Source organism: Nanorana parkeri, unplaced genomic scaffold, assembly GCF_000935625.1.
Source record: "Nanorana parkeri isolate BGI_ZX_2015 unplaced genomic scaffold, ASM93562v1 scaffold586, whole genome shotgun sequence".
Lineage (NCBI taxonomy): Eukaryota > Metazoa > Chordata > Amphibia > Anura > Dicroglossidae > Nanorana > Nanorana parkeri.
In genome coordinates, this window is record NW_017306854.1 from 947,346 (window position 1) to 965,595 (window position 18,250).

The 18,250-nt window shown below is 37.7% G+C and overlaps 1 protein-coding gene across 1 annotated transcript in view; it reads right to left on the reverse strand.

Moving 5' to 3' along the window:
• The window catches only part of CSMD1 (CUB and Sushi multiple domains 1), an 880,549-nt gene that overhangs the window by 30,285 nt on the left and 832,014 nt on the right, over positions 1 to 18,250 (reverse strand). The window contains exon 54 of the mRNA XM_018562582.1: positions 5,808 to 5,996. Within this exon, the coding sequence (XP_018418084.1) occupies positions 5,808 to 5,996 (189 nt within the window). The remainder of the gene's footprint in view (positions 1 to 5,807; positions 5,997 to 18,250) is intronic.

Consider the following 18,250-nt stretch of genomic DNA (forward strand, 5'->3'; position numbering starts at 1 on the left):
TATATATATATTATATATACGTGTGAAGCATTGGAGATTCATTCTAAATTGTTACCAGCATGTTACATCAAATATTTAAAAAAGCTGGTGAGTAGTCACACAACAAGTCAGGGTCCACAGAAAGGTGAGATGACGTTATTAATGGAATAAGTGTCACATACAATAGACTGGCCTTGCAATATAATTGTGAAGTGTATGAGATACAAACCATTGTAGCAGATAATATTTTGGCATTACAACTAAAAAAAAAGCTTACTATATAAGTTTGACATTCTCATTCAGTTCCCTATTGTTTCCTGTCACTCAATGGTCGCACAATTGTGGCAAAGTGTGTTTGTGTATGATCATCACACATTTAGGGGTAGATTTTTTGATCAAATAATTTAAAAATAATAGAACATGATTCTAATTCTATTTGATGATTTACTTAAAAAAATAAATCTTTAATGTAATTGTTTTCCAGAGGAAGTAAACACTGTTATAAATAGAAAATATTTTTTCTTCATTCTATTTTTATATCCCAAAGCAAAACTAACAAAAAACAATTAAGGTACCTAACTGCTAATGAGACGGCTTTTTGAACTACTGTAAATAATTTTCTTAGGGACACTCATATTCCCTGGATCACTTATAATTTTCTCTTAATGACTACAGGTAGATTGAGAGACAACACAAGGGGAAAGTAAAAATAATGATATTGTTAATTTCAACAGACCTCATTTCCATATAAACTGTTTTAACAGCAAACACTGATGCAGAATCATTTGAGAAGAAAAAATACATAAAAGGGAGCAAAGAACTCCAAAGAACTCCACTTTACTCCTTTTCTTACTTACACACTTTCTAAATAATAAAAAAATCCATTGTTACAGGTAATCTCTTGTGATATTTCATCACTTATGTTTTAATTTTAGTTGTTTGCTTCCTCTTGGGCTGTGTTCAAGGCTGCAGTAAAGCATCTAGCCTCTTATATCTGCTGTTACAAAAACCTTAACTGCAATACACTTTTAAAGAAATTACATGGAGCACATTAACCTCTTCCATTCCCTTTGGAGACTCCACAAGTGTTTACATGGGTGCACTTGCTTCAGTTTACTAGGCTCTTTACCTTGATTTACCCTGGAAGTAAGTCATTGTAGCGGGAAAAAACTTTTTTTCATTTTTTCTTGAGATGTTGTTAAAGCTCATCCACATTTGTTTTTTGGAAATATGGCTTACTTTATTTAAAAAGAATGTTTCAAGGTCACATAGACTCAAATGCACAGTACGGTTTTCTTTATCAACAGATGAATGCAGAAATATATTATGTACGCCACAGCAATATATTTCTTGTATGTGACCAATACAAAATAATAGACATAATTTATTTCCACAAGTAAATATAATACCTTAATTTTTCAAAAGCAAAGGCATCTGCATGGAGATGTTCTTAAAAAGAGTAGCATGGAATGCACACCCTGTGAATTCTCAATATATTATTTGCACAAAAATAACTGAATGTTAAAAGGTTTTGTAACTTTTAAAGTAGACCTGTGTTCACTGTAGCTCAAATCAAATTGCAGGCAGCCATACATATTGGGTACCTGCACCCATGGTCAGATACAATGTGGTACTCTCTGGAGACCCTAATGCCGGGGAGTTGTTGTAATATGAAAACAGTATTATCTAGCATTACACTTGGCTCTGACCCTCCCATCTTTAATGGATTACTACTGATCACCCTTTCTAATGAATAGAATCATAGACAAATATGGAGCAGGTGAGGAAGGGTCAGCGTACCAGTCCTTAGATTTGATGGCTGCATTCTTTTTTTTCCCACTAAACACATAGCATGTACAAAAAATATCTGCAGTCCTAATCACTTCCTGTGAGCAGACCTGGGAATTATCTGTCTTCTGTGAACTACTAATCTCCCTACCCCCACGTAGTGGAGATGAATGGAGGCAGACAGGCTTGCAGTCCAACTTGGGTGTCAACCATGATTCTCTCCAAATATACAGTCGAGAAGTGAACATAGCCATCCAGAAACAGAAAGTGTGTTGTTCACAGAATTACCAGGTAACAATAATGGGGAAAAGCCTAAAAATAGATTATTTCAAAACTAGTAAGATGCTATTTTTTTGTATTTGATTTAGATACACCTTTAATTATTTATTCACTTATTAGTGCTCTTCAGGCTTTAGGGCACCCAGGGAGTTGTACAATGTATTTGACAAAATATTTAGGTGTTCCTCGGTGCCTGCTATGCATGCTGACCTGCAGTTTAGGGGCATTAGAGTGAACAAAGTTTAACCTTATGGATGCCCTGTTATAATATTGCCACACATGGTTTGCTATAATACTGTGTGCCCTTGTCCCTAGACAGTAGTATTACAAACATTACATTATGAGGGAATAAGTTGCATTGTTCTCATAATTGATTTGATCCACAAATAATTTTTAACATATATTAATAAAAACAAACGGTTTAGATTGGGACATTTCTAAAACAAATAAATCAAGCACAAAGAATCAGGGCTAAAACTGCAGCACCTTGCTTATTATTTATAAAAGCTTATCAAACTAATTTTAGGATACAGTTACAAAGACAACAACCTGCAGTGTCCAAGTATAGACCTGGGTTAAAAACTCATAGCTCTGCATAGTTTTAGGTGGCAGAGGCAGCTAAAATGACTGATTTTACTAGTTTTATATCCTAATACCTACAGCAGAGTCTGTTCTCGGACATATGCCCAGGCAATATTTAGTATCACCTTTTAATAACAATGTGCACCACACTAACAGACTGAGCCAGGCCTATTTCTTTGTTTACAAGTGCATTTCTAAGTAATGTGTTCTCTTGTAACAAAACACTATAAGAGCTATTTATATGGTGCTACTAGTTTTAATACTGCCCTTTAATCTTCTTTTTTGGATGTATATTGCGTACTATACAAATGTATTACTGAACTAACACTAAAACTAAGAATTGTAAACAAAGTTACATCTAAAAGAGAGCATCAGATTCCATATCTGAACAATAGTGCACATCCCTTTGTTCTCTATTATTAGCCATTTAAAGTCCATTTCCACCTTTGTAAGTGCTTTGCATTTATTGTGGTAATGTAGAGGTGTAGTGATGATGTATACATGTGCACATTTTCATGATTCACATTGCAGGCTTTCTTCATTTTTTAATATACTTTTCATTAGACCTGAATACTTGAAATTTTACATTTTCTCCACAGGAAATCCAATGTGACACTGGGGTTGGATTGTAAAGTAAATGGCTGCCCTCCGGTGATTCTGTGTAACATGATCACTAAACTACATCTCTGCCTTTGCACACAATACACTCTACTGAGAATGTACAATCAGTGTACATTGCTGGCATATGTTTTTTTAAATACCTCTGCAAAGGTGGAAATGGGCTTTAAGGATCAAGAGAGCTTTGTTGTTGTACACATGTAATGGTTTTCCCAATCTTGCAGTGGAAAATAAAATAAAAATGTACTTGACTGAAACAAAGTTTTTTCTTAGTAGGGTTTTACACTGATTTGGTTTGCAGACAAACCATATTTGCTTTCAGAATGAATAATGGCAGTGGGTCCCCCAAACACATCTATTATGTAATGTCTAACCATCTAGATGGATCAAATGAGGATCCCAATTTTAAGGAGTATTTAGGGGGGCGAGAATCCCATGTGACAAAAGTGTCTCAATATGGACATAGTACCCTAATAAAGAAGTATAGCACTATCTCAATAGGATAGTGATGCCACTGTGCAAATCAAATATTCCAACTACAAAGCCAATAATGGGATTCCCTCACACTCTTCCTAATCATAGGCTAAGTAGACTTTTAGTTGTATAATAGATGTATAGTGTTGTGGCTCATACTTTTTTATTATTAGGGTCACAACAAAAATAAACAAGGTAAATATATTTCTTGTTTACTTGCTTACCTAAATATGAAATATTACATATGAATATTGTGCAGTCATTAATTTATCCTGCAGGTGGCCAGCATGTTTTTCTCTGTCACCTTTGCTCAGTTGTTGTAAAACCTCTTTTATTTACAAAGCTCAACAGATTATGATGGCATTTACATGCACAAATAATTGTGTCAGAGCCATTACTCATGCCTTTTTAGAAAGCTCTGCCTGAGGTTTTAACCAGACAAAAAGAGCCAAGAGGCAGGAGGCTTCTGCTTTTCTCTTTATCTAACCCACTGTACTCTTGAAATTATTTGACAAGTAGTAAAATATTATTTATGAAAAAAAGCTGTGGCATTATAACATGCTATTTGAGTTTTGTTATGATTTTACCTACGTGAATGTATTTTTTATATGAGGCAAGCTGTATTTTAGGTTTACCTGCTTGTTAAATAATAGTTCATATTAGCAATGTAAGGATTGCTCCACTCCATGTATTTCTTCTGAAGTCATGTGTATATTTTATAACATGTCATCTGCAGGTGACCTCCAGCCTAACAGTTAAATATTCTATTTAAAATCATATTTATGGATTTGTATTTTCACCCAGTCCTGAGATGTATACAGCCCTACCAGATTACTTTATTAAGAAAAATATATTTATAAAACATACTCACATACTGAACATATGAACCAAACTCTGATCACATTTTGAACTGTTCACAAAAAGGTAAATCCAAAAGCTTTTTTTGGTGTTTTATCAATATATTTTTAATTAATAAAGTAATACTACACAAGGGAAAGGCACTTGTTTTGTTTTTAGATTGGCCAATTAGTGAAGATTTCCCTATTACTGAGGTGCTGCCTTCCCAATGTGAAAGAAGTATTTGTGATTATTCTCAGTGGTTTTCCTAAGTGTGGATGTACTTTGATATCTCTGCCACAGCCTGAGACTGAAGGAGCAGCAGACGTTTATTACTGTGCTCATACTGATCTCTTCTCCTGTCAGTATGTTCCTTGTCAGCTTAATTAGTGTGAAGCACTAATTAGCCTCTGTGGCTGACTTCACCAGCATCAGTCTAGTCTGTGTTGCTCTACAGGGGATTACAATACACCAAGACAAATAAAGGTGCCCATACACTTTACAACCCTCGCAAACTTTTGTCTTGCGAGGGTTGTAAAGTACTTAAAAAAACGTACGATCTGCCCATCTTGGACAGGCAGATCGCACTTGCGATCATCGCAAGCCCGCCCCCCTGAGGGGCGGGCTTATGATGACTGCAATGAGGGGCAGGCTTACGATGACTGCAAACGGGCTGTGTGCGCACACCGGCCCGTTTGGCAGTTGTCGAACCAGCAGGCCACTAACTCGCCGAGAATCGTACGATTCCCGGCGGGTTTTCTAGCCTGCAGGTTCGACGGAAGACGTGCGACCGTACAGTAGAAACGGTTGCACGCCTTCCATACACTGCACGGTTCTTGTACGATCGCGGGATTTCCCGCGATTCTCGTATGAGAATCGTGCAGTGTATGGGCACCTTAAAGGTACTTACACTAGGTGCATTTAAATAATTTATTTTTGTGAATGCATTACTGAATTAATTGGTGTCCTTTATATGTTCCTGTAGTTCAGGTTTAAATTGTGTTACATGACATGTTGCAGTTTCTGTTACAACCCAATCTTTGATAACCTTTCAGCCTATATGCTAATGCAGTTGAAAATGAACTAATACAAATAAAAGTTGGTGAAATATATGCTTTCAAATATTTTTTTATATATGGACATTTTAGTCTGTAAACTCTAGAAAATATTTTCCTTTCATCCATCCAGGTGTTACATTTACACAGACATTTTAGCTTTGAAATAAATAGGACTGAACATAGAAAACTTACGTATACACTTAGGAAGTGATCTGTCCCACATGCCATTTGCCTTGCAGTTAAGAACAGATGATCCTAAAAGATAGTATCCCTTTTTACAATGATAGGTCACGCTGATTCCATAACGGAAGCTTTCAGGGTAGTTCTGTTGTCCATGACGAATTGCATTTTCCACAAAACCAGGATCTGTGCAGTTTACCACTGTAAATGAGATAAGAGTTTGCAATATCTTTCAGATCATAGGCTAATACAAAATAATGTATAGTACCTACAAGATAGATTACAAACAAATGTTATGAACCCTCAGAACAAACGTCTTAAACAATACACTTTCTAAATCCATCTATATTTAGCACTCAGCAATTGTGGACCAGAAAAGTAGGTAAAGTATTTAGTTGCTTCTTTTGCGGTGAACAAATTTATTTAGACAGAAAATTACAAAAATCTGTCATCTGTAACATGTTTTGGGGAAACATTGCCCTCAGCCATTTTTATTTATAAAGTTTGTTTGAACTACTCTGACTTCACAGAAATGCTTCTCTTGACAATGGCAAGTCACAAGTATCGGAACAACTTTACATTTAGAGTCAAGTAACTATCTAATGTTAAATACAATTTAAAGAAAAAACTACAATCTACTGTAAATTTAAAAAAAGAATGTGGTACATTTATAAAGCAGTAAACGTGTCAGTAACCAAACATTTACTGCAGGTGTAGCTTTCTGGTATATGTATTTTATAACATTGATTGATTCAACTGTAGTAAATATTTGGTAAATGTTACATTCATTGCTTTATGAATATGCCTTTTAGTGTCTAAAAAAGCTGTCTTTTGGATGTGTCAACCCAATCTCAAGCATGAAGCAAAACTAAAATTGTATCAACCATTGCAGCGGGGCTAACACCACACTGCAAAGGTTAACTGCTCATTTATGTCTAGGTTAAAAAAAGTTATACTCACCTCCAAGCTAGCCTGCTATCACATCGCTCCCTCCAGCCTGTCTCCTCCTCTGCTGCAACAATGATATTTCCTTTGCCATCCTCACGTCCTGTACACTGTGTATAGAACATGATGACTCAGAGACCTTACACTGCTGCAGTGGAAGGGGAGTGAGGTGGAAGGGACCAGTCTAAGAGCAAGTTGGCTTTGAAGATTGGATGAGTATAACTTTTTTTTTATTTTAATCCCTTGACACAAGTGAACTCTTAACACTTGCAGTTTAAACATGTTAATGTAATTTCAAAAGTTTTAAAATTTACAATTTTTTAAATCTTTTAAAACGGAGTGATTATGTGCATGGAGTATATTGGATACATCATAGTGTACAAAGTGGAAAGGCATGCTATTAAATAAACAAGGTGCAGCAATATGGAATATTAACTGTACAGTGTGGCATACAGTGTGAGGTGGTCTAGAGTATGAAAAGTACAGCAACATATGATGTCTGGCACTAAAGGGTATATACTACACTGTTAAGCACTTGTAGTATGGTGCTACTATATGATTACCATCCTCCGCAATAGCCGGGCACAGGCAATGCAAAATGGGTAATATCGGCAGCAGCTGTGGGGTACCTAAGGGCAGGCATTCCTATGACATTCCATTGGTCTTACAGTACAAAGAATGACTAAGTCCTCCAGTACCACAGTGCCTTATAGCTAGAAAGGCACCTCCAATGGGTATGCTGCTCCTTAGTAACCTAAAATGTTTCCTAAAAATTACAACTATCAGTATTTTATTCTCCAAGGCCCCTGTGCTTTCAGAAAATATATAGGTTTTGGCTGCTTTAAACAATTTTAGGCCAAAAATGTGCATTTTAACAGGTGTACAAAAATGCAAAAACAGCCCTGGCAGCAACAGGGCTAAAAGTAGGCATAGCCAGTGTGGTGTCCCCCGAATTTCATTTTGAAAATCTGGCAATCTTATGCTACAATCCATCATTTAACTATCTATGTAGTAGATTAAATTGTCAAATATATTTGCCTAGCATCTTAATGTCAACCTCTAATGATAGAAAACATCAGCAGTAATAATGCCCTTTTGTTTAGTTGCTGTTTCCCGAGCTGTCATACCCATACTATGGGGTCTATTCATGAAGCTGCCGAAGGATCTGGCCGTAGCTTCAGCCGATCCTTCGGCTAGCTTCGGCTCCAGGACCCCTTCGGTTCAGCAGAACCGAGAGGTTGCTGTACGGGCTATTCACAATAGCCCGTACAGCTCCCGAAGATACCATCCGCCATGCCCAGCCGACTAGACACGCCGTCCACGCGTAGCCCGGCGAAATCCAAGCCGCGGTTGGAGGACTCGTTTGAGGCCCAAGATGGCGCCAGGAACTCACCCCACTCGTCTTCCGGGGGTTCGAGCGGGGACTCGAGGGGTTCCCAGGAGGATATCCCCACACAGGTCAGACATGAGGGGAAGCTCTCGGCCTCCTTCAATCGCCCAGCATCGCCCATCATCCGCGACCCTGCGAAGACCGGAGAGTTGTGAGTTAATAACAAAAAACAAGCATGGGCTAGTCATGATCCGCAATATTAATGTTTGAAATGGTATAAAAAATAAAGATATTCTTTAAGATTTATATTAAAGGAACTGTTATTAGGGCTAATTTGAAGTTTTACAACAATTAATGCTGAATCATGTCCCCCACATCCCAGAATGTACTGCTTTAGCTTTAAAATCAGCTTTACTTACTCCCACTTTCTTCATCCCTCCTTTGACAGAATGTTTTTTTTTCGATCAGCTAACCTCAGCCAATAAAAAGAACACAAAACCATTCAGTCAGGATAGATAATGTGCTTATGTCCCTGCTGCTTATGTGCTTATGGCCCTGCTGCTTATGTGCTTATGGCCCTGCTGCCCTCTCCTATGGTGGCCTCCACTGGACACACTCACCCAGACCCAATGGACGGAAAGGAGGTGGAGTGGGAATCCTCCTATCCCCGCAAAGCACTTTTCAAATTCTGCCTTCACCTCCCTCTCTATCCCTCTCCTCTTTTGAAACCCACTGCATTCGCCTATTCTCTCCAATTTCTCTGAGGATTGCTGTTATATACCGGCCACCCGGACCAGTATCTCGCTTTCTAGATGACTTCTCTGCCTGGCTACCCTACTTTCTCTCCTCAGAAATACCCACTATCATTCTTGGTGACTTTAACATTGCTACTAACATTAACTCCCCGGCTTCCACTCAATTTCTTAACCTAACCTCTTCTTTTGATCTAATTCAATGGACACAGACTCCTACTCACTCTGATGGTAACACACTTGATCTTGTTTTCTCCCACCTATGCACTCCTTGCAACCTCTCCAACACCCCTTTCCCACTCTCAGACCACAACCTGGTCAGTTTCACAATCACCCTGTCCCCAACCCTGCCTCCCCCTACAAGGCACACTGTCGCACACTCCACCACCTCGACCTTTCTCTACTCCACTCTGCTACTGACTCCCTCTTTGACAAAATCTCACCCCTATCCTGCCCTGACCTGGCTACTTCTGTTTTTAACAACTCACTCTCATCAAGACTTATCTAGAGTCCCTCCCATCCTCTGGAACTTCTTACCCCAACCTGTCCATCTATCTCCCACCTCGACTGCCTTTAGGCATTCCCTAAAGACTCATCTCTTCAGGGAAGCCTATCCCACCTCGACCTAACCACTGAACCTTCACATTCTCACATAATTCATTCCCACAGCTACCACAGCTACCTCATGTATCATTTCCCCCTCCTCTTTTAGATTGTAAGCCCTCAGGGGCAGGGCCCTCCTTACCATCTTGTCTTGAATTGTATTGTAACTGTAATGGCTTCCTTATATTGTAAAGCGCTGCGCAAACTGTTGGTGCTATATAAATACTATGTAATAATAATAATAATAATAATGTCCATTCAGATTAAACACTGACAGACTTTGGAAGGTAGGTGGAGTTTTCTGAGCTGGCCATACACCTTACAATTATCTGCAGATTTTCTGTGGTCAGATGGAAAAGGTGCAACAGATTCCTCCATCTATACTTAACTGTGTGGATGGAGTAATCTCCACCTGGGCCAATCTGTTGCACTTTTTCTATCTGACCACAGAAAATCTGCAGATAATTGTAAGGTGTATGGGCACCTTAAGGATAGCTGTGGCTGACAGAATGTCCATTCAGATTAAACACTGACAGACTTTGGAAGGTAGGTGGAGTTTTCTAAGCTGGCCATACACCTTACAATTATCTGCAGATTTTCTGTGGTCAGATGGAAAAGGTGCAACAGATTCCTCCATCTATACTTAACTGTGTGGATGGAGTAATCTCCACCTGGGCCAATCTGTTGCACTTTTTCTATCTGACCACAGAAAATCTGCAGATAATTGTAAGGTGTATGGGCACCTTAAGGATAGCTGTGGCTGACAGAGTGAACCATAGATCAATATCACAGGTACTGTTAAATGGGATAGCAAGAAGAATGGCATGACCCACGTGAACCCCTTGAAATCTTTTAGACACATCTGGTATGTTCAAGGGGTTAACACAAGCTCACAGCTTGTTTTAGTTTCAATCAGCAGGCTCTGGGCTTTAATGTAAAAGTGACATGGGCAGCTGTGTGTGCGGTGCCCCTGCCAGACTCTTTCCCTTCCCCAGTACTCTGGTACTCCTGCTCTTCCCAGGAGCCCAGGACTACAACAAAGAATGTCAAGATGGTGAACGGGAGGACATCAAGGAACATTCATTCCATGATGTCCTCTGATGATTGTGAACCCAGAAACTCTCCGCTTTGAGCATTTCCAGTTTCAGTGGTATCAAAATCCTGACTGAGAAGCCAGGTAAACAGCTGATTCAGCAAAGCCCTGTGCTTGTTTGGCTGGAGCAGATGGCAGGGGAGACAGAGGTCTAATAGATCCTTGATGTCTCCATAGAATGTACCTGTCACCTACCTTGTTAGCTCCCTTGTGATAACAATACAGTTAGGTGAAAAAAAGCTTCTCCGGCCTACTCTAGTAATGATCCAACTACTGATGACTTCAGAAGTGCCTTTGCCTTTACTAATAATCATTCCTAAATCATAAAATTATTGTACTCTCTCTGCTTTCAGTAAGCATTTTAGAGAATAAAGATGGAGTTGTCCTTAAAACAGAAGAAGGCTGCATAGCGTTAGAAACTCCGAATGTTCTGTACCTGGACATTGGAGATAATTCTTTAAAATAACTACATCTGGAGTGAATTTAATATTATACTTTGACACTTTTCTAAAAACTGACAGACTCATTGGAAATATGTTGTATTATAAGATGAGTTATCTGTGGATAGCCAAGAAATCATTCTTTGGTTAGAGGTTCCCTTTAGGTTTCTCTGGGTGGGGTAGCTTATTTCTATATTTTTGCTTCTGCTAAAATACAGTGACAGTAATCATGATTCAGCACAATTGTAAGCATATAGACATTATGTGGCTGGCTTCAGTAACTTAATGTTAAAATGTATGACAGAATAATTGACAGCTGTAAATAAAAACATATTCATAAGTTTGGTCCTATATGTTTTATTTCATTAATGATGACAATAATATACTGTATATATAGTGATACAAATCACTTAGATAGATCCTATAAAAGAATTAAATAGCTTGGCCTGAACATCTGTGCCACAAGATTCCCTGATTACTGTTTACCCAGAGGACACAATTGTAAATCCAGGTGATGGAGCACAGGAGATTGCTTTCTCCTAGTGACAGCTGTCAAGAATTACATAGAAAATTAGTTCTGGCATTCTCAGCTTGGTCTCTTGAAAAAGTCAGAATGATGCCTAAGTATGTTCTGATGACTTTGGAACTTGTATCTAAGCAGATTCAAAGCCCTCAGGATATATACATATGGCATGGCAGTCCAAAAGTATCTTCAAAACTTTAACTATGTCAAGAATATCTTCTCTGAATATATTCCAAGCTTTTTACACTATTTGTGCATCATGGGGAAATCCAATATTGTATAAAAATATAATAGAGTTTATAGCTATTTATGTGATGTCTATACAGATTTAGCAGAATATTCTAAAATTCCTCCCATGTAAAAGATATCAGATGTGATTTGGTACCACATGCTGCTATATTTAGTATCAGTATATCAGTATATTTTGTAATAAATATTATCTTGTTTTTTTGTGCATGGGTTATCAGAGCCTACTGTATGAGATTGATGAATATTATGTTATGTTCTGTGACAATACATACTCACAACTTACTATATAAATAAACTCTAGAACAATCAAGCTGCATGTCATTCAAAATATAATATTCCTAGCCTAACATCAGAATTATAACAGCAGTCATACAGAAATGCGCTTGTATAGAATATTAAAAACAGTAAACATGATAACACAAACAAGCCTGTTAAACAAAGTGACCAAAGGGAAAATTATATGTGTCAGAAGTGAAAATTAGGGGTCTATTCACAAAGCTGCCGAAGGATCTGGCCGTAGCTTCGGCCGATCCTTCGGCTAGCTTCGGCACCAGGACCCCTTCGGTTCAGGAGAACCGAGGGGGTGCTGTACGGGCTATTCACAATAGCCCGTACAGCTCCCGATCACGGCCGAGCGGCTCAGTCGAGCGCTGAGCCTTGCTAAAAGATGAAGCTGGCCGGCCGACAGCCTGCTTCTGACAGCTGGGCGGAGCCAGCCGTGATGTTACGGCTGGCTCCGGCCACTTTCAGAGAGATCAGCGTCCCTGGTTGCTAACCAGGGACACTGATCTCCAAGCATCTGACTCTCCCTGGCACCCCGGGAGTCTCCTGCTCCCGCCCGCCAAGGAGAAAAACACTTAAAATTATTAACATCAACTTTACATTGATTTTGAAAATTATTATTAATATTACAACAGTACATTAGCACAGCCACTCTCCAACCTATCAAATCAGGAGCTTTGTCTGTATTTACGCTCATCCATATCTCAGCTATAAAGTGAAATGATATCTCCTCTGCAATCAAAAAAAAACTAATTTTTTTAAAAATAGCAATCCTGCGTATCCTTTTTTTCAAGGAAAAAACTAAATCATTTTATATGGTGCCTGAGGGTTGAGCACTTATATATTATAGGAATCATAGAATGTTAGAACCTACTGGAGTTGGAGACTTTTTTTTAGCACAATTCAAATATTGGTATTGATTTTGTGCATTGAACAAGCACATGGATTTCCCCTGAGAGTACATGCTTTCACTCTTATTGCTCCCAGATGGCCTAAGGTTCATCAAGTTCGAAGTCAAAGACCCATGCTTTGAAAAATACTGCAAACATGCCATCGCTGTGAATACCCTTGTTTATGGGCACAATAATGCAATGCTATACAGCTGGCCAATTTTGTATTAGCTGCAATCAGCTGGAATTGGAATTATCAAAGTCAATTTTGTTTTTCCCTTTTTTACAATTAGAGGTTTACTTTTACAAAATGAAAGGTGATTGGGGGAAATAACTATTATAGCCTGTAACTATTTGACAGTTACTTATGTGTGGTTAAAAGCTAAACAAAGCAATTTTTTTATTGACATATAAAACATAACAGTTATCTTGCTAGTTTTGCAGTAGTCTGTAATCTCTACATTATGAAAATCTAAACATGGAATATATATATGACAACAAATCATGTTTAGGGTTAAGCTGGCCATACACCTTACAATTATCTGCAGATTTTCTGTGGTCAGATGGAAAAGGTGCAACAGATTCCTCCATCTACACTTAACTGTGTGGATGGAGTAATCTCCACCTGGGCCAGTCTGTTGCACTTTTTCCATCTGACCACAGAAAATCTGCAGATAATTGTAAGGTGTATGGACACCTTAACACAGTGTGAAGTCAATTAGGATTTTAAAAGTTACCTGGAATCAATATATTTTAATAATCTGTATGATTATTCATTAAGACAGTTACCATGACCAGATCAGAGGAACTATCTATATGTTTATTTAAAAAAATATATATTACATTATGCTGAATTATAATTGTATTAACTGCCACTTTGTATCATTATTACAACTTGTTCATAAACAAAACTTAGTCAAAAATGCACACTGCATAATATGCCTGTCATTTTTGGAGAATTTGACAATATATATAATTTTAAAGTTACAATTATGCAGCATAATTTGTTTTTTTATATAGTGGCGCAAAGTGCAAACTATGACTATGTGCAAATTGCAGTAACTCAAAGGTACCAATCAGATATCGGTTTACTGACGTTTGTTCAATTAATAGTCGATATGGTTGTTATTACAGTTATGCTTTGCAGGGTATTATTTAATAAGCCTGACCATATGACTTTGCTTTTTTTCCTACCTTTGTCCTATAATAATATTTACTGTGTCTGTATGATAAACACATTATTGGAAATTGATTGCATACAGAAAAATATAGGATTGGTAACTAAGATGGAGACTTCCAGAAAACATAATTCAGTATATTGGTATTGATTTTGTGCATTGAACAAGCATATTAATTTTCCATGAGAGCAGATGTATGTAAGTGTATCACTCATACATAGCACAAGGTCAGTAAGAAGCAAATCAAATGTGGAGAGAACTGCAAAGAATTTCAAACGTGGCTTTAAACATTTTAATTTAGTGTAGCTACATGGTACATACTGTCGCAACTCAGGATTATAAATAGGATTCAGGTTTGTAAAGCTTGGTGATGTGATTTGCAAAGGTGCCCTATGCTCTTCCTGCTCCAGGACTCTGAAGATGGCAAAGCACAGCAAAAATGAAAGGAAGACATTTTTAAAAAAAAAGCTGGGAGGAGAGCCTGGCTGTATGACCTGTCAAAGTCACATGACTTCCTTGCCTCTTTTCTAATTATGAAGCTTTCTCTGCTCTATTTAGCAGAAAGAACTCCATGGGGTACGCATTCTTAAAAAAGCTAGTTTTTAAGTGTGTCTCATCCACAGATTCACACATTAGTCACCACTGAGAGTCATCAAGGGTGCATCCAGACTGCTGGTTAAGAATCAACACTTATAAAGCTATAGAATGGTATACTTCTGCACCAATAAACTCCCAACCTTGCCCCACTAATTATCTGAATAATGTTCTAGGTTTGCACAGCTATAATCCCAAAAAGAACTCTACTAGTAACGTTCTTAAGTGCTTACTCAATATCAACATTCATACTACCAATCAATAAATAAATACAATAGTTATCAAATGCTTGTCTTTACTCTACTTTGCTCTACAGAGGTGCCCAATTGTATATACAAAAACGACTAACTTCCCACATACATGTGTCTCCTCTGTACATTTATATTAAACCACCAAATCCAGTATAAAAAAGCTACTAATGTTATAGTTCAAATACAAATTATAAACCATTCAACTACTTAATAACAGTCTTATAGTCCAATATGTTTAAATTATTCTGTGCAAGTGGTGCTCTTCTAAAGACATGTAGTCCACATTCGAATACTCAGGGCATTAAGGTGCTAAATTCCACATTTAGTACAGTGTTCCTCATAAGGTACAATATTCCTTGCTAAGTGCTCTCCACCCAGCCTTTAAAAAGGGAACAGAGGGAATTAACCCCCTATCTTCCAGATTAAATGACAGGTATATATTTAAATATAAGTGTCCAGCATCCATATGAGATATACTATCTATGGTATATTTGTTTATCCTTAAGCCATAGCACTGCAATACCATAAACAAACAATTCTTAACATATTGCCCAACACGATCTTCCCAAATTGGAAACCAACACTGTTCAATGGTCATGGGGTATACATTGTCAGTCTCTCACTATATACTTTTCTGATCCAAATAGTTTAGACATTATCAACCCTGCCTTAATGGATGATATATCATAGATCATATTTAATCATATCATTTAATTAACATTACCCCCAGTGCACAGTGTAAGTGTTTCTCAGAGGAATAGTTGTAATTTCAATAACATATTCTTACCATTTGGAGACAAATTATTCTTGTTGCAATAATAATCAATCCTGATCACCTCTCTATTCTGAAATGTTAAATCTATAAATACTCATAATTCATCACTTCCAGTCTTTTAATTTTACTATCATGCAATAGCCATATGTGTTTTGCTACTGGATTTTTAAACTCCTTTTTATAACCTTTAGATGCTCCAGAATCCATATCATTAGTGTTTTGTCTTTCCTAAATACAATATTCAACATTTACATCTATTCTGATGAACTGAGTTGTTTCACAATTAGCAAAAGACATTTTACAATATAAAAAATACAAAAACATTTTACCCTCACTATCCTTAGCCTTTATCAGGTGGTGAATGTCCACATTTAGGGCCCATTCACACCACATCCAGATTACCTCCAGACCAGACCAGACTGTTTCCAGACCCAAAATGCATCCCTGTGCTATTTCTGTCCTCTGTTCCCACCAGCACATTCCATTCCAGACCAGACCAGAAAAATACCGCTTGTCCTATTTTGTCTGATATGGAATGCACCATTTTAAGCTTCAAAATCAACAAAAGTGCGGTAAAAACGCAATGTACTATGTTCCAGATCTGGTCCGGAAAATGGTGTGAACCCAGCCTTACACTTACCAGCGACCTTACATTTGGTTCGCCAGTTTATATCAGGTCAGGTATATATTCAGTTTTAAACAACTGATCTTTCAATGATGGTACTTGCTTTGCCACCATGGCAGGAAAGGGCCCCACTGTTTTTTTCAACTTTCTATTAATTGTTAGAAAATGCCAGTGCTTTTTAAGCAGAGTTTGCAATTGCTTTTAATGGCTACCTTTTAATCAGTCATACACAAATATGTTTTATTACATTATTCATTTCATTTCATTTGTTGCTAATACATTTTCAATATTTTTTCCTTTTTGCCAACCTCTTGTTATAGTTTTATGATTGTAGCTCAATTGTTTAAATCTCTCCTTCAAATCCTCATTCTCGCCCTCAAGTTCATCACACCCTGAACAGTTCTGTCAAATTACAAGGAACTGTCCCACTGGGATGCCACAAACAGTCGAAGGAAGGTGATGACTGGTGTTGTGGAAAAGCACATTCCCAGCTGTCAGTTTATGAAATGTGCTGGTAATGTACTGGTAACTACACTTATATCCACTTTCTTTATCCTCAAATCTAAATATTCCATTTCCACCTTACTCATTTTACAAGTCAAAAATAGTATATGGATTGTTGTTTAATTTCTCAAAAAAATATTTAAACTCCAATCTGGTACCTCTCCATGCCACAGAGAATGCCCCCTGATCAAATTCATGCATATTCTTTACCATTTTTATTACCATATATCCTAGATGTAAATAATCATATGCTGGAGGCTCCCATCACAATGCCTATGCACTGGTGAAAGAACTGCCCACCAAATTCAAAGTTATGATAACTGTGTTGAAGTCCATTGTAGTGGAATGGGCAGCATAGCTGAATAGATAAAGAGGTTGTCTGTGAAGGTTCTCATTTATCCAGGTCATGGTATACAGGTGAAACTCAAATAATTAGAATATCGTGCAAAAGTTAATTTATTTCACTAATGGAACTTAAAAGGTGAAACTAATATATGAGATAGACGCATTACATGCAAAGCAAGATAGTTCAAGCCGTGATTTGTCATCATTGTGATGATTATGGCTTACAGCTCATGAAAACCCCAAATCCACAATCTCAGAAAATTAGAATATTACATGCAATCAATAAAACAAGGATTGTACATAGAACAATATCGGACCTCTGAAAAGTATAAGCATGCATATGTACTCAGTACTTGATTTGGGCCCCTTTTGCAGCAATTACTGCCTCAATGCGGCGTGGCATGGAAGCTATCAGCCTGTGGCACTGCTGAGGTGTTATGGAAGACCAGGATGCTTCAATAGCGGCCTTCAGCTCTTCTGCATTGTTCGGTCTCACGTCTCTCATCTTTCTCTTGGCAATGCCCCATAGATTCTCTATGGGGTTCAGGTCAGGCGAGTTTGCTGGCCAATCAAGTAAAAAATAAGTCAAGGCAACTGGACTTGCTGTATTTTTTTTGAAGACGTTTCACTGGTCATCCGACCAGCTTTCTCAATTGAGAATGACTTGTACAAAAATTATCTGGGAATAAATATGGTGAATATTGTTCCAATCCACATAATCTGTTAATTGCAACCAGGTGTTGAATGCATTTGCATAAATGGAGCTAGGAGGTGTTATTAACCTGCCCAGAGAGAGGTGTTAAAACAGCATTGTCTGTTGCAGACAATAGACTGTTTTATTTTTGTTTAAAATAGTAAACAAGCCAGCTGGTATCCTAGGTCCCATCAGTGACCAATCAGCCAGCTGGGGAGCTGTCATTTAGTGATGAAAGTCTGGGAGGAAAGGATCATGGTGCGAGCCATTTTTTTTTGTTTCAGCAAGTCACCGAAATATCATTCATAGTGATTGGTGCTGAGAGATGTAGAATACTGGGCAAAGTGATTGACCGTGAATTTTCACTGTAAGACTTTTATAT